This window comes from Leptonychotes weddellii, chromosome 13 (genome assembly GCF_054177405.1).
Source record: "Leptonychotes weddellii isolate Sample4059 chromosome 13, ASM5417740v2, whole genome shotgun sequence".
NCBI classification, from domain to species: Eukaryota; Metazoa; Chordata; class Mammalia; order Carnivora; family Phocidae; genus Leptonychotes; species Leptonychotes weddellii.
This window is the reverse complement of record NC_138381.1, coordinates 81,655,183-81,675,689: the sequence shown is the minus strand read 5'-3', so window position 1 is coordinate 81,675,689 and position 20,507 is coordinate 81,655,183. Positions and strand designations below refer to the sequence as shown.

At 52.6% G+C, this 20,507-nt stretch overlaps 1 protein-coding gene across 1 annotated transcript; it reads right to left on the bottom strand.

The window, feature by feature from the left end:
- Positions 1 to 4,555: 4,555 nt before the first annotated feature.
- On the bottom strand, positions 4,556 to 20,345 carry ANHX (anomalous homeobox). Its single transcript, XM_031041860.2, has 10 exons — positions 20,277 to 20,345; positions 18,302 to 18,571; positions 15,843 to 15,970; positions 13,631 to 13,754; positions 12,477 to 12,693; positions 11,877 to 11,997; positions 10,441 to 10,712; positions 7,258 to 7,393; positions 5,476 to 5,557; positions 4,556 to 5,201 (listed from the first exon to the last, which is right to left on the bottom strand). Exons 2-10 carry the CDS (start codon positions 18,548 to 18,550, stop codon positions 5,115 to 5,117), a joined length of 1,416 nt encoding a protein of 471 aa, XP_030897720.1. The 5' UTR covers positions 18,551 to 18,571; positions 20,277 to 20,345; the 3' UTR covers positions 4,556 to 5,114.
- Between the last annotated feature and the right edge of the window lie 162 nt (positions 20,346 to 20,507).

The following is a 20,507-nucleotide window of genomic DNA, read 5'->3' as shown; positions in this document are numbered from 1 at the left end:
ATTTCCTCCTACATTGGACACACAGTAAGGACATGGTACAAGAGAAACTTCAGTGGGGAAACCTAACAAGCCCTACCCCAGCCAGTGACCAGCGTTAACACTAACTGTAATAAGTTGCCTTGAGAGCAGAGGAAATGGGTGATTTCCTAGTAAAAATACACATGAACAAAAGACCCAGAAATAAAGAAAATGGAAATTGACCAATTAGCATAGAAAAGTTTGCAGTGCTGCTTAAAATCTCCCATTGGAAAATAACTCAGGGAGACAGTTAACCGAGCTTTAACAAATTCTGATTTTAATATCAAAGCTTTGTATATATTTCCATTTTTCATCTAATGTAGGATATGTCAATGTTTACAACCAAACATCATGTTATGTACCACTATAAATATGCTGCCACGTAAACCGAACTTCTCAACACAAGAAAACCATGACCGATGAGCTTACTTCCCTTAAAGCCAGAAAATTTTTAATAAATTTTGTTTTGGGTACTCATAAATTTAAACTCACATATATTCATACATGTTTTCAAGTTGTCAGTATATTTTTTCAACTGTGCTAACACTGAAACAACAGAAGCCCTTCACAACACTCACGAGGGCAAGACGACCAGGACGGCTGGCCGTGCAGCTGCGACGACGGTCGCAGTGTTTCTCCTTTCTCTGCGGGAGCCTCTGCCCAGAAACGACGCTCTTCTAGGACAAGTACCACAGTGTGCCATGACAGCGAGCTGCCAAAGCTTTGATGCTACATTGTGCTGAACTACTACATGACAAAGTACAGATAAACCACTGAGGAGTCAGAAGCAGATTATGCTCACTGTGGAAAACAAAACGTCTCTGGGAAAGCCACAGCAAATCTCCCTCCTGTGCACTTTTGTTGTTGAATTTTAAGAGTTCTTTATATATTCTGCAAACTGAACCCATATCACATGTATCATTTGCAAATATTTTCTCCCATTCTGTAGGTTATCTTTTTAGGGTTTTTTTTTTTTTTTTTTGATGTAGTGTACCTTTTTAGTTTCTTGATAGTGTCCTTTGATATTCATAACTTTATAATTTTGATGAAGTCCTATTTATTTTTTTTCTGTTATTACCTGTGCTTTTGATAATCATACCCAAGAAATGATTGCCTCTGGCTCAGCACCCAGACAGGCCTCCATTTCATCCTACCTTCAAAACGTCAGCACCTCCAAGCCCAGAACCGTTTCATCCCAGCCCTCACTCTGTGGGCGATCCCAGTACCACCCAAACCCCGGCAGCCAGTGGCCAGACGGGATGTGGTCTTCTGCTGGAGGCACCCAAGGGGTACACCAGAGACACCACAGTGCCTTCTTGGGCCAGTTGGGAGGTGATCACTGGCAGAGGCAGGGACACCATTATGGGTTGAACTATGTTCTACCAATTTCCGATGTCGAACTCCTATCCCCAATACCCCTGAACGGGAACTGATATGGAAATACGGTCTTCAGAGATGATCAAGTCAAGATGAAGTCACTCAGATCATGATTATGTTGGTAGATTTTGTTGGTATTAACAAGAAGAACCGGGCAGAGATACACACACAGGAAAAGTGCTGTGTGAAGACTGGAGCTCTGCAGTCCCAAACCAAGGAAGTACTGGAACCTGGAGAAAGCTCCCCTTGAGCCTTCATGGCCACGACATCACCCACATCACACTTCCAGCCTCTAGACCTGTGACACAGCAGATCTGTTATTCTAGGCCACGTAGCTTGACCGAAGAGATCAACACAGGCACCCTCTGCCCTCTCCAGCAGTCTCCACACCATGGAGGGTGGGGGTGAAGGCAGGGCCCTTCACAGACCAAAGCTGGGTGATCACTTCTGGCCCTGGTTGTCTGGGAGGTCTGGCCACACATCCCAACCTCCTGGGGCCCACGCAACTATGAAGACAAGGAGAGGCAGAGAAGTTGGCCTCCCTGGAGCTGATCACTGGACATCCCCCCTGCCACTACTAGAGCCCAGAAAGCCTCGGACACCTCCTCTGGGCCGCCGCCAGCCATCAGCCATTTGAAACAGCCCCCATATCCCTTTTCATCTCAAGAAGGGAAGTGCCTCCACAAGGCACAGGAAGAGGACCCTTGGCCTGGTCACAGCACCTATGTCCACTGGACCCAGGCTGGCACCTCAAGGGGGTAAGGGCAGAACACTCTCTAGGGCCAACACATCTCTCTCAGAGCGGCCTGGGATCAAACAGCAGAGAGGGAAGTGTGGGCCTCAGGGTGGGAGCTGGGTGCACAGGCGCTGGGCATGCGGGACGGGGAGAGGCCTCCAGCCACTCAGGACGTCTGACCACTGCACAGGAGCCCCTCCAGAGGAGCTCGAGTCTCAGTCAACAGTCAGCTCCAGAGACTTCAGTCCACGTGCCACAAAATGGACACGATCCAGCTGGCTGAGTCTGTGCTCTGGAACTTCTAGGATCGAGCCCAGTGTCTGTAAAGGGTGGGGGAAGGAGACTCCCCAGGAGGTGCTCCCACAGCCCGTCCAGGAGGTTCTTGCCTCAGACCGTGACCACCTCACATATAGGTACTTCCTTTCGGCTCAGGAAAGGCCAAGACTGGGATGGGTCCAGAGCTCTGCACATTTCCAGGGAAGGCCAAAGGGCGGCACCGCCCATCACGCCCCAGGGTTAATCCCTAACCCTCTCTAAAGTGTTTATCAACTGTGCAGGTATTTTATGCAGACTTTGAATGACTGAGGGCAGGATGAATTGGATCAGTGTGCTTCCTTCGGTGACAGGTAATGCACGTGAGTTAGGTACCTCAATGATTAAAACAAACCACCACGTAGCTGAGTGGCACGTAAGGTTGAAGAGTGAATCTTCATGGGTGTACACTTCGTACGTGAAGGAAGCTAGTGCCGTGGTGATGCCAGAACTAGGTTAATAATGCGTTCGTGAATTATGACAATGTAAGCACATTAGAGAAATTCATGAGTCAATGGAAAGCTTGATGAGAAACTGCATGTTTACACAGTTTCAAAGCACTACCTCCCAAAATATACAAAAAGAGCAACTGTAGTGGAGAAGGTTGGCAGAAAACACCCTAATGAAGTGATCAAGATGAGCACCAACAACAACTGCACCATCAAAATCATGTGCTATCTGTAAGACAGGGTAAGTGCCTCATGTCACTTCTGGGGTATTTCCCGAATTGCACGGAAACATCCAACACAGCCACTCTGGGGGACATTCTACAGAATAACTGGCTTGTACTCTTCCAAAGTGTCAAAGTCGTTAAAGTCCAGGAGAAGATCGGGCCTGTTGTGGCCTAAATGACAAGACAGTCAAGGGCACGCAGCACATGCTATGTGACGGGATTCATCTGTCATTCAGGGTGTTGCCGGGACAAGTGATTAGACTTCAGTGAGGTCTGGAAGAAGGTGTGGAAATACCAGCACTGACTTCCTGACTGGTGATCGCACGAGGAGAATGCAGAATTCCTTCTCTCAAGGAAACAGGGATCAGCTCAGTAACTTGTTCTCAAAAGGATGAAAGGAAAAAATGTTTGTGTTCTATTTGCAACTTTTTTTTTTTTTAAAGATTTTATTTATTTATTTGAGACAGAGAGAATGAGAGAGAGAGCACATGAGAGGGGGGAGGGTCAGAGGCAGAAGCAGGCTTCCCGCCGAGCAGGGAGCCCGATGCGGGACTCGATCCAGGGACTCCAGGATCATGACCTGAGCCGAAGGCAGTCGCTTAACCAACTGAGCCACCCAGGCGCCCATCTATTTGCAACTTTTTATAAGTTTGTGCCTGTTTCACAATAAAGAAAGATTTGACAACTAAAAGATTCCTGATTCTAGGGAACAGGATGCGAGTGAGCGTCCCTGAGAGGAAGTACATATTACTGCTGGTGCTTGGGCAGCGCCACTGTGGCGATGAGGAAGGGACAGGATGGGTCCACGGTCTACAGAGTAAAGGTGAGGGGAGAGGAGTACAGCTGAGAGCCCTGGGGCTGTGGTGGGGGAGCACAGCTGTCTCAGCTCAGCTGCCACCCCCCCGCCCCCGCCGCCCATTCAGGAAGCTCTCAGCGTCTTGTCATTCCAGCACCACATACCCTGGGTTCTCAGCCATCCCTCACTTCACACCATCCTCTCAGCAACTACCCATGATTGCCTGCTTATTCCTGACGGGCCTGTGAGCCGCCTGAGCACAAAACTGACTTTGCTCCCTGCTCAGCACACCACTGTCAACTGACACAATGGGTAAGGCAAGGACCAAGGGCCTGTTCCTGGCAGTGACAGTCCTGAGTGTCAAAGTCACCTCTGCATCAGGAATCACATCACACTCGGCCCCTGGGGCCCTGTGCGCTTGGACATGGTGGCATCTAGCACCAGGGCCATTCCTTCTCCCACAAAACAGTCAGGTGAAGGGAAAAGGGCAGAGACGCCCACTGTGACCTTGCTTATAAAACAGACACATTAGAAACAATCAGATCAATAGGGTACTGGTGCATCAATCAATGCACACTCATACTGTGAAATGCCAGCCAGGGACAGGTGTCCAAGATGTAGTTAAGTGAGTAAAAGGGGAGAGTTCAGAACATTGAACTGTAATTTAATTGAACAGAACATTTGTTTTACAAACACAATGAATTACAACCTGCGGGGAAAATGCACCCTGCCCCACCCTGCCTGAGCCATCCCAACCATATTAGCTTCTGTAGAAGCCCCCACCCCCAAGACATAGAAATGTCAGAACACTGCCCATGCCCCACTCGCCAACTTAACTGTCACAGAGCGGCGAGGGCAGACAGCAGTGCAACATTCTCCTCTATCTCCAGAAAGGCGTTCTCTGCCCAGAACCTGCCCAGGAGCTTGACTCCACACTCCCCCGCTGCCTGAGTGAAACTGACCCCTTGGACTTCTGAGCTCAAGAGCTTCTCAAATGCTTCCTCTGATACACTAAGTTGCCAACCAAATTATTCAAACATGGCAGGGGGCTATGCAACCTCAATGCTTCCCACTGGAACGCCCCAAGGAACTCTGGGGTCCTCTCTTCAGTTGGAATAAAGCTCTACGTAACACGTGTTGAAAGGCTAGATGTCCACACCTGCTCCCCTGGGAGCACTGGCTGGATACCCCAAAGGGACATCTCAACCCAGGCTGCCCCCTGAAAGCTCAAGAAGCATCCGGGCTCCCCAGAAGGCGTCGCTGGAGGCCTGGCCATCGGGCCACTGCACCTGGAAAGCCAACACAGCATCACACACAGAAGCACCCTTCTGCCTGGCTCCACCTTCCCACCCTGCCACCCCTTACCTCCGGACCCACCCTCTCTGGACTCAGTCAGAAACACGAGCCCACAGAACCCACCTCCCGGGTCCCATTCAACTGATGTCCAGCCTTGAGGCATCCCTGCCCCTTGTTACATTTGCCTGGTTTATTCACTCCAAAGGTATGACCTGAGGATCCAAGAGTAAAGAGGGACACCCACACTACCTGGTGGTAGGGTCTCACCTGGTTGGAGGGCAAGGGCTGGCTCAGGTCCACATCAGAAACAGGGCTGGAGAAGGAGGGGCCCGGTGCCAACTCCAGGGGACTGGAAAAGAGACATCAGGACAAGCCCCGTATCAAAGGGGCACCAGGTCACGGTCCACCCTGTGACTGACATGACCTGACAGCTCTCTGCGGGTAAGCAGCCCTTCCGGGTACGCTCTTCAAGAAGAGTGTCCTCCCATGGGGCCCTTGGGTGTGCAGGTGCTGGAGGGACCTGTGTGACACCTCAGGCGGGTGGCCTGGGTGAGGCAGAGAGCACTTGAGGAGGCTCACAGAGAAGGACCAACAAACGGAAACCCAAAGGAAGAGGTCAAGAAGGGCCAGGCCTGGGGTGCCATCGGGATCAAATTGGGGGAGCAGCAGGGAGAGGAGGGAAGGTGACAGGTGTAGCCACTCAGGACAACAGTGTGGCAGTTCCCTAAAAGGCAAACACACGCCTACAGCCATTCCACTCCTATGCGTGTCCACACCCCAGAGACAGGAAGGCACACGGGCAGACCCACATGCATCCAGGAATGCTCACAGTGACCCCAAACCGGGAACTCAGTAATGCCTACCAACAGGCGATGGGTCAAAACAGCACGGTCCATCCGCATCAAGGAAACAGAACCCACAAAGAGGAATGGACTGCTGATACACGCAGCAACAGGGAAAATCCCAAAGTACTCAAGCAGAGTAAAAGAAGCTAGACCCACCCCCCCACACACAAAATTCAAAACTTTTGGATTTCATTCACATGGAATTCTAGAAAATGCAGCTAAAGAGAGGAGATCCATGGTCCTGCAGGTGGCGGGGATGGTGGCAGGGGGACTGATAGACATGGCTCAGCACATGGTGGATACAGAAGTTGCACTCAGAAAACTCTCATTTGTACCGTGCAAACATGGTGCTTTACTGAATGCCAACGATGCCCAATGCATCTACTGTTCGAGAAGGACTCAAGGTCATCACATCGAGCAAGGATGGGCTGGGCCACTGGAGTGCAAGGATGAGACAGCCATGAGGAACCTGGTGGCAGCATTTTCTCCATCCAGGTTCCTGGTCATGAATGGAAAAGTGAGTCCATCTGCAAAGTCTGCATTTTCTCACCCTCTGGCTAGTTCAGCAAATAGAATTTGTTGACTCGAGCAACTGCTCCCTTTCTCTCTCACACGCTGCCCTGTAATTCTGCTCTCACTGGGCACCTGGCGTTCAGCTCCCAGACCGGGGAGACTATGCACACTGGGGACCTAGTCCTGGTGACCCCTATCATAGATTCCCTGTCCGCCAGAGGACCTCTGACTTCTCACATTCCTCTAATCTCTCTTCTCAACCTCCAGATTCTCCTGGCCTGTTGTTCTGGCCCCCACGGCCACAGTCTGCAGCACCTAGGCTATTCACAGCCCTCTCAAGCACCTTTCAAACTACAGTTTGGAACATAAAATCAGGATCTTGATGCTGCTTAAAAACTCAGACAGCCTCTGTCTGGGGAAAACAAAATGCCAAAAAGCGGCTTCTGGGATCCAGGGTGATCTTGGGGAAGAGGCAAAGTGTGAGCACTGTCCACAATACAGACACCCATGTCTGCTCTGATATTTCTGGGTGTTCTTCTGTCTCAGGGAAAAACCACCCTCTTCTGGTAGATGTAGGGTGGGGATGATGATGTATTTTCCAGAAACCCATAAGGAAAGGACTCAGTCTGCACATCTGAGGTGGCAAGTCTATAAACCAGGAATACCCTACCCATGGCTCTGCGTGGCTCACCTCTGGGTTAGGAGGAATTCGGGAGGCTGTGTCACCAGGAAGCCGCCCGCCTGTTGTTCTGCCTGGCCAACGCTGGTGCCTGGACCTTCCTCCAGGTACATGCTCGGGGGGTTGCCAACAGGTGGGTCAGCGAATCCTACACAGAAAAAATTCCACAACCCAGTGCTGGGAGGACAGAACACAGCCCACAAGCAGCACAATCGAGACCTCCACGAGAAAAGCAGCATCTGACCTGGCCGGCCCCAAGCCTCAGCTTCCCTTGCTGAGGAAGGAAGAGTCATAACTGTTGATCTCAACTGCCTTTTTAGGCTTCCAGAAACAAAAATTAAGCCCAATTTTGTGGACTTCAAATTTTGCTTCATCAACCCAGACTTTAGGCCAGCCCCCAGTGTCAAAGACTCAGCATCCAAATCTGCCCCACACGCAGGGCTGCCATGTGAGAACTTCTCAGTCTGTCCCGTGCTGGTTCATCAAAGGCTGGGCCACGTCCATTTTCACCTTTCACCTCAGGTTTCGCCACAATTTCACAGAGATGCAAAGTATCACTACCTTACCTTGCCCCCCTCTCTATAGAAAATGTTGCAGAGGATATCTCAGTATACCTCTGACTCTTACAGATAAGCCATGGTAGATCTGATCAGTTCTGGGTCGACAAACTTCGAGCCACTTTGGAGTGAAGGAAGGTAAGAAGTCCACCAGGTGGTAACCCTAGCATCAGAGTCCCTGACCTCAGACAAAACAGCAGGCCAGCTGGGCCGGGCGCACCCTGTCCTCCCCGCCATCTGCCAGAGTGACAACCTAACCTGCCAGCCAGCAGCCCAATCTCAGACCAAAGGAACTTTCCTGACCATTCAAGTATGTGATTCTACCTCCACTTTCTGCTGTTTCCTCTTTTCTGCAGAACTCTAGAAATACTCTGAGGTACGTTAAATATAATTTAAGTGCTAATTTGAGCATTTCTGGTTCAAACTTAAAAGATCACTAGGTTACATCTTCTTCCTCCAAGAGGAAGACAAAAAGCCAAAAGCCCAGAACAAAGGGAGAGTCAGGGGAGGGGGAATTAGTGGGAGGAAGATGTCCCCAGTTCTGCAGACCCAGGACACAAGTACCGTCCTATGTTGGCAGGGCATCTGAAGGGAAGGTAGGGTATAGGTCAGGTCCTGAGAATCTTAAGGTGGGAGGTTGGGAGGGAGGGAGCAGTAAGGGAGAGCAGGGAAACATCCTGGTGCTCAGGCGGTCAGTCTGCAGGGAGGCTCACCAATTCCTACAGAATGTCACCCCTCACATGAGCTGGACCTGGTGTGAAGACCAGCTCCCCTTGTCCCCAGTGACCGCCCCACTCCAGCCTTGTTGGTAAATATGGACAGACAAACATAGGTCTCTGACAGTGGAAAAAGGACATGGAAAAATGAAGGACCAATATGATCAAACTGAAAAGCTGCCTCCAGAGCAATGAGTCTCCAGGACTCTTCCTCCTTCCGACCCCTCATCCTCCTCTATTCAAGGAAGGGCCAGAATCCACAGCCCCAATATTCCTGCCTTCAGACAACAAAGCATGTTTTTTGAAACTTCTATTGAGAATACTCAGAAAAATAAAAGATACTGCATCTATAAAAAGTAACACAATCCCTGACGAAAATTCAAATAAAAAAACAGCTTGGAATTCTCTTAAAGTATAACTGTCAAATTGGAATTTTGAAAGACAGACTCTAACACCCCCAAAGCACATACAATAAAAAAGAAGAGGGGACGCCTGGGTGGCTCAGATGGTTAAGCATCTGCCTTCGGCTCAGGTCACGATCCCAGGGTCCTGGGATCGAGTCCCGCATCGGGCTCCCTGCTCGGCGGGGAGCCTGCTTCTCCCTCTGCCGCTGCCTCTCTCTATCTCTCTCTCTGACTCTCATGAATAAATAAAAAAAAAAATTTAAAAAGAAAAAAAAAAAGAAGAGAAACAAAAAAAAAGGTAAGCACCTGGGGAGACTGGCCCAGGATTTCCAAAATCATCGTAAGATATGTGCTCTAAAGAGAACGAAGAACATGGAGGGGGTAAATTATCAAGGAATATTATCCAAAAAATACCCAGACCTTAGAGGAGACATTGTTATCTTCTTTAAATTGAAAGGCTTAACAGAAAGTGAATTAAAGAGACTCACACCTAGGACCATCATTGTGAAATTTCAGAACACCCAGACTTAAAGCAAACAAACAAAACAAAAAAACTCCAAGAAAGGAACAATATGTGATCTGCAAAGAAGCCAAGAGGATGACATCAACATCAGACGCTCAAACAATGATAGGAATATATCTGCAAACATCTCAGGGAAAATATTTAAACTCACAATTCTGTCCCTGCCAAATTGTTCATCAAATGTGAGGGCAGGTTAAGGACAACTTCACAACACGTAAGGACTCAGAAAACTGATCTTGCAAGCCCCCTTTCTTGCAGTTAAGTGAAGACGTTCTCAAACATAACAAAGAAGTCAATGAAGACAGGACAAGACCTGCAATTCAGGAAACAGTGACCCAAACCAGGGAGGCAATGAAAGGAGTGCTCTTGGGGTGCTGACTCCACACCAGGTCTAGGGAAACGTCACTTGGGTGGAAACAGGAAGGAGGGCTCCCAGCCACCAGTCTTCAGAGGAGACACTTGGAAAACTGGAAGAAGTTACAGATGCGATAAAAACAGGTAACGTAAGAAAAAAGGAAGGCAATTAGAAACCCCAAGAAAGTAAAGACATAACCACAGAAGACTAAGAAATTTAGGTGACGGGAAAACTGATGGTGCCAATATCCTCCTCACAAGGTGAGATGTCACAAGATGCTTTTGTATTTGGCAGACAAATATATACCTAAATACGTTTTCTTTAGAGGTACTGCCAGCTACAATAAGAGCTAAGATGAAACTAAGGAAATGATATTTCAGTCACGAGATGTGGTAAGCTGTCCTCTGTTGCAGCAAGTGGTGACAGTAAGTCAGGTGGCCTGCAATGGGAGTGCAGGGGTGGCAGCTGTCTCATTTCATTTAACTCTTTCCTCACTGTCTTACTTTCAGTCGTATGCACATTTCACTTTGCAAACTAGAGAAGTAGGAGAGTGCTGATCCTTCCCACACCCCTTCAAATGAAACCCAAGTAGTTGTGGCATCTTGTGCAGAAGAGCATGGTCTGTGTGGAATGGACCCACCTGTGGCGCTGGTCTCACCGAGGGCAGTGATGGACACAGCCACAGTGGCATCTGCGGGGCGCATCATGAGGTCCAGCCCAGTCTGGAAGGAAACTTCCTTGGAGGACGCCAGTGCAAGGGACATCAGCCATGACTCAGGGGCAGCCAAAGAAGGGTCCAGCATGTCACTGCCAGCAGTCAGAGGGCAGAGGCCAGGGCCTGGGCAGATGTGGGGGAGAGTGGCAGGACTGTGGCCAGGCCCCTCCTGGTACATCTCACCGCCCTGCAGAGACCTGGGAAAGACAGCAAACACCATCCCTTGGAGGGCAGAGACTCCCTCAGGCCGGGGCAGAGAGGCCTGGGAGGAGACTCCAGCCCCATTTGGGAATCCAGGTAGCCACTGACGGCTGTGGGGCCCACCAGATCCCTAACTGCCTTGTTTTCACAGTTCTACCTGTGGCTGCAAGGGTTCCAGAACACTTAAAAAAATACTATTACTGGAAACCTAAGACACACTAGCAGTTCATTTAAAAGGACCTTCAATGAAGCATTGTTCCACAATACTGAAAGCAGGAAATGATTAGGAAGACCCTAATAGTGGAATGAATGATGATGGCTGATCTTACAGGAATATTAGGCAGTAGTTGATAATAATTTAAAGACTCGATATTGCACACTCGCTGTGTCTCAGATGGTGCTCCTGGGCTTCTGTGACGCCCCTCCCCTACCCCTGTAATTTCTGCAACAACCTGCATCGTATTCCCTCCCCATCTCGCAGATGAGAAATGCACGGCACTGAGAGCTCACAGGAACCTGCCTAAGTTCATACACCTGGGCAGTGCCGGCCTGCATAGGAAGGGCCAGGTGCAGGGAGTGTCATGAGAGATGCTGATGTCACAATGGTAAATAGAAAAAGTGTCCACATCTTGATGGTTACACAAGGTGGAACCTGGACCCTCTCTCAGACCTAGTCCTGCCGACGGCCAGCACGTTCCTTATCCTTACATCAGGTCCATGCCTCATCCCTGGTGAGGGAACGTGCTTGGACAGTGCCTAGTGCATAGTCAGAACTCAAGAAATATTAGCTGTTACTGACTCAATGATATAGAAACAATACAAAATACCAGAAATAAAAAAGAAACAATAGCTACGGTTTGGCTTTAGGAAGTAAGCCTGCGTATGTTTCTTTCCAACTCCGTTTTCCCCATTCTCCAATATATACATGAAGTCAGGCTGTGAGCCAGGCTCCAAGGAGCAAGTGTGGGGTCCCTGATATGGACTCCTTACCAGTGGCTTCTCCACCCCAGAATCACGGAGGTCTCTCTGCTCTCAGCAGTCACTGACCTGGTCTCACTGTCAGCCCCAACATTCACACGCCTGCTGCAGGCCTGGTCATCCACCCAAGACGGTGAAACTAAATAGGGTGATGGTCCCACGGGCTGTGGGGATGGCAGTACCTGGGAGGCAGTGGCTTTGGCAGAGTCTCATCTCCAGAAAAGTCTGGGGCCAGGGCCAGCGACTCCCATGGCCCTTGAGTGGTCTCCCTGGACTGTGCAGGCCCATTTTCCTCCTGTCCTGCTGAAAGCCAATCAGGGAGGAGGGGAGGCTTGGTGATGCTCTGAGTCCCATCCCAGCAGGTTAAGAGCAGCCCTGCTGGCTGGAAAAGGCTGTTACTACTGAATCATTACAATACCCTTTGTTCCTTAAATGTCTTTTGTCTGAAGCCAATCCGTAACTACAAACCCAGGAACCCCTAAATCATGGTGGCTGGCTCGCTTCCCAAGTCGGCTCACGGACTCCTGGCCCTGGACACACAGTAACCTCTAAATGCAAACCAGCTGCTGCAGCCTCGCTGGGGCCCATCCTGAGCCCATCCCTACCCTCAGCGTCAGGGACCTCGCTCACCACAAGAGGACGTCCTGCAAGTGCACACTGGGAGTGGAGGGGCTGTCCCTATAACAGAGTGACCCCACCTAGGCCCAGCCCTAGATAGAGGGTGCCGGGCGTCAGGAAGAAGCCCGCAACCGCAAGCAGGGTGGGGCCCTGGAGCCACTCACCTGGCCACTGAGGCCTGTCCACACCCCCAGGGCCAAGGCGGGGCTGGCCTGAGGGCCGCGGGCGGTCCGGAGCCCTCTCCCTCACACTGCGCTCCTCTACTGCGTCCTCCGCGGCTGGCTGCAGGCGCTGGAGAAGGGCCCTCTGGCGCCGCCGGTAATTGGCGAACCAGTTGTACACTTGCTCAACAGTCAGGCTCGTCTCCAGGGCCAGGTTCTCCTGCTCCAAAACAGCACAGCCTCTAGCCCCGCCCCCGCCCCCTGAGCAGCAGGGGTGCCCGGGGCGACCCGAAGGGGCGGGGGACCCGAGCGCGGTCTTCGGCGCCGCCAGGCACGTCCTCCAGCCCGGCCTCGCTCCTCCCGCCGACGCTAACGCAGACACATGGCGGGCCCGGGCAGCGCCACGGCCCCGCAGGAGAGCCGGCGCGCTCCGGGGTCCGGCGTCCGAGGACCACTGGTCCGCCAGCGGCGGCGGAAGCCAGCCCACAGAGCTGGCGCGGCGATCGCTGGGAGAGCTCTGCCGATTGGACAGGGAGCGTGGCGGGTGGAGCAGGCACAGGAGCGCCCTCTTGATTGGGCAAGCCCCCACCTGGGAAAGCCTTGCTGATTGGATGAGGGAGATAAGTAGGTGGAACTAACACAGGAGAGCCCTGCCGATTGGACAGAGCGGAGAAGTAGGTGGAGAGAACAGGCCCGGACTTCGGAGCCGCAGGAAACTGACCCCTTCGGGTGGCGTCCCGCCTGTTCCCTCACAGCCTGCCCCCGACTCCGTCCCTCCAGCTTCCGGGGGCTGCGGTGCGGAGGGCGCCCACCGGCCTCAGCAGCTACTGAGCTCTGCAAATATCTGCCCCCCCTGACGCTGGAAGCTCCACGACGACAGTCTCCTCAGCCTGGTACCCCGTGCCTGGCCGTGTGGGGACAGGATGACCCCCCCTGAGAAAACGAAACCCTCCACGTGTGCAAGCTGGATGGTCAGCAGCTGCCGGCCAGTGAGCTCCGGTCCTCCAGGGAAGCTCAGAGAAGCAGAAGCCACCAGCGCCCTGGCAGAGGGGCCACTCGGAAGGCCCGGGGGAGGGACGGGACAAGGGTGGGGGTCACCTAAAGTCGGGGGGCGGCTAAGGGGAGGGTGGCCTGGCCTCCAGCTCCTCGGCTCTTACCCTCTCGGCCTTGCTGGGGTTGGTGCTCACGCCAGAGGCAAAGTCGTGCAGCTTCTGGCGAACCTCTCTGGGAAAGTTCCGGCTCTTCAGGCCGTCCGGGCAGAGGGAGGGGGGTGGTGGGTTCCTGGACAAGGACAGTGAGGAGGTGGTTACAGACGCTCCTCCTGGATGCACCTCATGGGCTCCCAAACACTGTGCACCCCTGGACACCCTCTTATCTCACTGGCTGCCCCCTCCCTCCAAGCTGTGTGCTGCTGAGTCCCAGGAGTCCATCCTCTGAAGGACAGAGGGGCCCAGCATCAGCCCGTTTTCACCTGCACACCCTCACGGGGGTCACCAAGCTCTCCAGTACCACTCACTGAGATGCCAGAGGTGACCAATGGCCCATAGCTATTGAAAGTGGATGATGAGGACATTGAGGTTGGTCATGCCACTCACTTTACTGTGTATACACATGAATTTTTCCAAAAGGAAAAACTGATATATAAACAAATGGTACCAGCGGGGAACACCCAAGATATTCAAACACCAACTGAACAAATCACCATGGATGTCAAAAATGCATCCCACACATACCACATCCCAAATGGAGCTTGATCCTTCACTCTCCCAGTCTTCCCCCAGGCCCCAATTCTGTGCATCTCAGTGAGAAACCACCATGTTCCAGCCAATCAGGCCAAGAGCCCTGCAGGCTGGCTTTATTCTCTCTTAACCTCCTCCAACACATCCGGCTTGTCAGCAAATCCTCCAAAATCTGCCCTGACACACCCAGAGACTCCCAAGAGCCTCCTGCCTCTCTCCTGTACCAACCACCCTTAGGTGACACCCCTCTCGGAGACACCACCACCTCCAGGTGGTGGACCAACCATCGCTCTAACTCCGGTATCACCCCCTCCTTACACTTCCAAGGGCTGCCATCCCCACACTCAGGCCTCTCTGCCAAGGCTTAGAGGAGCCCGCACTGCACCCCCCTCCCCAAAACAAAGAACAAAGGTGGCAGAGTCCTCTACTAAGCACATTCTCTGTCTAGTACTCCCCACTCTGAACTATGGAATCTACTTTGTGTCCTCTCTACTGTCCCTTGTCTGCAGCCAGTGTCAGCTCCAGCACAGTAGGGCCCAGGCTATATCCCCAGCAACACCAACAGCACCCAGCAATCAGGGGCCTCTTCACAAACACTGCATACTGATCCCCAAATCATCTACTGAACTGTACTCTGCCAGGCCATCAGCAACTATATGGAGGGACGTGATTCCATTCCTGAAGACCCCCAAGGCTGATGAACTGCTGGGTTTTGAGGACGTATCTCGTTCTTTGGCAGGCACCAGGAAAAAAAATTCTCTCTGATCCAGAAGGAATCCATCTCTTCCAGTAACCAGGCCCCACAGCGCAGGAATCCCATTACCTGGGCTCCCAGGAGCTCAGAGCCAGATCTACAGCCCTTCCTAGTCAGTGGGCAACACCCAAGATCAAGAACAAAGGCTCTACAGTCTCAGTGTCTAGCCTGGGATCCTAGCTTTGCGTCTCTCTCCTCTGTAACCTTGGGCAAGTCCTGACCTCTCTGTGCCTCAGTTTACTCATCCATAAGTGGTGATGAAGGAATAATAGTAATTAGCAGCTGTAATGTTTCCTTAGTGCTGATAATGGCTATGGTGGTGACTACTATTAGGGAGGACCCACCATCTGTCACGTGCCAGGCAATCTCCTAAGCACCACATACGTCTCGTCTGATGCTTACATCACTCTCATCTTTACCTCTCTTTAAAAGGCCCTGCAGCCCTGAGGGGTGGTGTTGCAGACCCAGGTTTGCAGACCTGCAAAGCCAGTCTGTGGGAATCAGATGACCGAAGGTACACGTGCTGGGCATCTCCCACAGGAGGAGAAGACAAGAGGAAGAGAGTGAGGTCAGGATGTCCACCTCCTGCCTCCTCCCCTGCAGAGCCCTCACTGGAAGGCAGTGGCTCCTCCTCCTTGCCCTGCAGGCAGAAGTAGGAATGCACCCCCATGTCCAGCTGCGCAGGTGGAGAGCGTGGCTCAGTGCTGAGCACACGGGCTGATGCAGAGCCTATCACCTTCCGACTATTACTGCTTTTTCTGACTTTTCCTGCATTTATCTCCCTATCTCTGCCTTACCTCAGCCCCACTGTGGTTTTAGATGGCACATCCCTCAGGAGTCCTGGGGAACACGCACAAATAAAGGCTAGCGGTGTACCTCTTTCTGCAGCGGAACTTCTGCACTGGGGTTAGCACGGCCACGCCCAGCCGCTTCATGACCAGGCGGTAGTGAATGTCGTTCCAGAGCTGTACCAGCTCCTGGCTGCCTCCAGGCACCTGGCAACCCTGCCGAGAAAAGCCTACTGAGACCTGGCCGCCCTCACCCATCCTGGAGCACTGCCCTCCAAACCGACCTGACCCTCGGGAAGAGCTGCTGGCTGAGGGGTGGGGCAAGGTCCCATCAGCCCTTCAGCCCTCCCACAAAGCAGCTCTCAGTCAGTCCTTACAGGTGAGGAGCAGGAGTCAAGAGGAAGGCAAGCGACAGGCCTGGGGCCACAGAACATATGAGAGGCAGACTCACAGAGCTACATGGTTGGATTTGAGGGTCCAAGGTTTGACCCATATCTTGCGTGAAAGACCTTTCTCTCCCACCCAGCAGGGCTGCTCCCTCGCATGCTCAGTGAGTGCATTTTGAGCCAAGAGGGATGAAGTGGTTCTGGTCTGTGCCCCACCAAGCTCGCCAAGCCAGTGCGACCTGTTCACACGACCAGACTCCGGAGATGGCCAAGGATGCCCGGTGCTGGCCTCCCGACACAGCCCTATGGTCTGTGTGGGGTTCCCGCATTTAACTCCAATGTTCTCAGGATCATCTCAGCAAGGGAGGTACCAACAATCATTCAGCCTTGCCTCCACAGTATCAGAAAAAGCCCATTTTGCGAGGCTGTGACTTCCAGTCTGCTGCCAGGATGCAGCCATCAGCCTTGGGCACAGTTGTCAGGGAACCCTGCCACCTGCAGGATGTGGTCCTGGGCAAGAAATGCCCATTCTTGGTGTGCTGTCCCCATCATATCTCTCAGGTCTCCCCTACACGTCAGCTCCTCAGAGACATTTATGGACCGTCCAGACTGAGTTTATAATCCCTCCCCTGGGAGTTTTCCATCACTGATGTCATTCACACATTTCATCACCGAGTGCCTCAACAGAGTTATTACAACTCCGTGTTTTCCCTTGTTTGTTTACTTTGACGGATTTGAAAAACTGAGCCCCTCTGACTCACAGGTGTTACATTAGGTGTCGTGGATCCTGTCACAAGCACAACGGAGGCGGCCGCTCCCTCAGGGGGCCTGCAGTGCAGCAACAGGAGGCAGACAGAACGGAGGCCTGAGGGAGGAGCCAGAGAGTGAACAAGACTCTACACTGGAGAATAAAGGGGGCACTGCCAAGACAGGGTGACATTTAGAGCAGAAACCAGAAAGGAAGAAAGGCACCAGCCGCACAGAGGGCCCGGCTCCAGCCTCTGGCAGAGGGAGCAACACATGCTGAGCTCCTGAGACGAGGGAAGATGTCGGGAGTTGTATGAACAGCAAGGAAGCAGCATGGCGACTGTGAAGAAAGCAGGGGGAGAGTCTGACAGAGAGACCGGAGAGCAGACAAGCTCAGACTGCGGGCTCAGGTGCACACCGTGGCCCATCTGCTGCCTGTGAACTCTCTGGCTGCTACATGAAGGACAAATCAAGGGGACAGGAGGGGACTACACAGCCTATGGGGAAGGGAGTGGAAATTGAAAGAACTGGAAAGAAAGGAGTATCTTGGGGCGCCTGGGTGGCTCAGTCGGTTAAGTGTCTGTCTTCGGCTCAGGTCATGATCCTGGGGTCCTGGGATTGAGCCCCACAGCAGGCTCCCTGCTCAGCGGGGAATCTGCTCCTCTCTCTCCCTCTGCTGGTGCCCCTGCTCATGCTCTCTCTCAAATAAATAAATAAAATCTTTAAAAATAAATAAATAAAATCTTTAAAAAAAACTGAGTATCTCGAAGGTAAACTCAGCAGCACGAATTATGCATGAACTGTATGATGGGGTGATAGAGGGAAAAATAGGCCCTCAAATCCCTTATTTGAAACCCTTTGAGCCAGACGTATTTTGGAATTAAGAATTTCTCAGATTTTAGGAAGTAACACAGGCATATCCTGTGTAATATGCACCACCCCAGTATAATCTGGAGCAGGCAGCATGCTGTAATCAAACATACCAGTATTTAGGTAGCAGAGTATACCATGGTCACATTAAATGGCTAAAGACCATAAAGACTTCACATCGGTGCAGGTCAGGTCACATCAGTGTCAAATGCATCCAAGTAACACCAGATGAGTGACAAAGATACTTTTGGTTTGCATGCTCGGTTACAGACCTGCAGCTAAGGGACTGAGGTTCTGGGTCTGTCTGACCATCTTACCGACTGGGATCCCAACTCTCCAAGCGAGGAACACTGCTCAGTATGGATCTCATAAATGGATAGTTCGGCCTCAGATTACTAAGGTAGTTAGAACTCTGTAAAGAGAGTGGACCATTCTAGCTTGGTTTATAAAACGTCTCCCCAGGTTCTTGCTGACTTGGGGGCATTTCTGTGGTGTCTGGGATGGTGCTGTAGCTCTCTGCATGCCCCTCACAAACCAGTCCTACCTCCAGGACCCGGCAGGCAGCCTGATGCTGCTCCTGCTGGGCCAGCACCCGGGCACACACAAGGGCCACATCCGCATTGTCCAGGAGGTGCAGGCGGAGCGGGCTGTCCAACACGGCGGTGACCAAGGGCTGCACCTGGGCTGGGTCATCCTGGAGGTCCCGGCACAGCCTGCCTGCAAGAGTCACCAGATCTGCCAAGGGTGGCCCAGTGCCCCCACTCTCCCTCAGCAGCTTCAGGAAGCTCTGCATCCCGCGTCGGGTTCAGGCCCTCTGCAAACAAGACAGCAATCATGACAATGGCCAGCACTGCCCACAGGCTGACTGCACGTCCATCCACAACTCTGCAAGGCCCCTCTTGCCACAGGCATTTGTAACATGGTGGTAGGAGCTCACTGAGAAAAGGCAGAGGGGCATCAATGCCTGCGACAATTTCCTGTTTTCAGTCCTCATTTGTGTACTAGGTGCTCTCACTGCAAAGGTTCATCTCATTCCTGTGACCCTTTAGTCTGTGCCCCATCCACAGGCCCCACACTGGTCCTCCCATGTCTCCTCCTCTCTGTTTCCCCCACAGTCTTACACATACAAGGTAACTGTGCTGTGTTTCACTCCTTCTCTTGGCTCAGTCAGGGCAGGGACCCTGTGTTGGGGTCATTAGATTTCCCCAGCATCCACCCCATGGATGCCCAGGCCTCTCAGAGCAGTAGGAGGTACCCTGAGCTAGGGGCTTGGCAGACATTGCTTACATTCCTACAAAGAGGAGCCATGGGACCTGCCAGAGCAGGACTAACACCATCTGCTTTTGACTATTATGATTTTGAAAACAAACAAACAAACATATTTGAAAAACACAAAATTTTAAAGATTGCCCTAATCCCACACTTTAAAAAAAATATACAAAAGGATGAACATTTGCTGGGCCTCCCTGTGCCTGGTCCATCTACTCTGCACTGTCCCCCCCCCACACACACACACATATAGTGGTAAGCTATGGCAAGCTGGATTTGAAGCCTTTATGAATTTTTCTTTTTTATAAAAAGCTAACCGTATACATACAGCAGTTTTTACCAAAAGAGAGATTGCTCATGCCATTACTCAATCTGGGCACTACCACAGGCATATTCCCTAGACCATATGAATGGTCCTGCAGAGTACCCACGACAGAGTACCCATGACAGTAGGGGCCAGACTTGTTTCAACACCTGTCCACCCCCGAATATTCGGTAGCATGATAACCCTACTACCTTCGGTTCACAATTACTCTTACTTCTATAGAACAGACTCACGTAAGCGAGGTTCAAGAGTAGTGCTATATGGCATTGTGTTTTTAGTAGATGCTACCAAGCTGCTTTCTACAAAGGTGGTAAGAATCTGCGTGCCCGGAACTGCAGAGGGCAGGCCTGTGCGCACGCCCTGGCGGAGGGTCTGGCCTCAATTTCTAGGTCCTTCCACCCTGCACTGCCTCTCAGGTCCTTCTCAGCTCATGGGGCCGTCCACCAGGGGGAAGCGCTCCCGTCTACGCCGCTGCTTCTGAGCTTTAGTGCCGTTCGCTCGATCCTAACTTAGGGCCCAGCGTTTCTCCCCATCGCATTGGGCAGGAGGCCGCTGATCCCGCGTCCCTCGAGGGAGCCGAGGCTCCAAGGCTTCGGTGGGGGCGGGAGGGGGAGGGCTCCTCGCGAGACCCCGGGTTCTTCCAGCGCAGCCCCACCCCCCCCACCCCCGCCCCAGCACTGGCTCTAGGAAGAGAGGCCAGGCAGGAGTCTAAGGGCCAAGCTCCTGCGGACGGAACCTCGGAGTTCAAGAACGAAGTGACCTCTTGGGGGGGTACCCAGGACACGGAGGGGCCCCGGCCCCGGGCAGGGATGGAGGGGCCCCGACCACCGGGCAGGGATGGAGGGGACCTGGGGGAGCGTGGCTCTGCTGGGCTCCCTGACCCGGGCACCCCCTGCCTGGCTCGACCCGCCCCCCACTCCTGTACCTTTCGGGGCGCGCTGCTCCCCGGCAAAGCCGAGATTCCTGCCCAGCGGCACCCGCCCCGCCCCGCCAGCTCACTGCGCCCCACTTCCGCGCTCGCTGCACGTGCTCTGCCCACACCTCCGGGGAGGAGGCGCTGGGCGCGGAAGGCGCGGTCGCTACAAAGTATCGAGGCTGCGGCCAATCGGGCGAGGGCTCCGCCCGACAACCTGGGCCTCTGGGCCTGCGCCCCGGC

Coding starts and splice junctions, on each gene's coding strand:
- ANHX (XM_031041860.2), bottom strand. CDS start 18,550: ATGCAGAGCTTCCTGAAGCTGCTGAGGGAGAGTGGGGGCACTGGGCCA. Junction 15,971..18,301: donor CTGCCTGCCGGGTCCTGGAG/GTAGGACTGGTT, acceptor TTTTCTCGGCAG/GGTTGCCAGGTGCCTGGAGG. Junction 13,755..15,842: donor AAGTTCCGCTGCAGAAAGAG/GTACACCGCTAG, acceptor GTCCTTGTCCAG/GAACCCACCACCCCCCTCCC.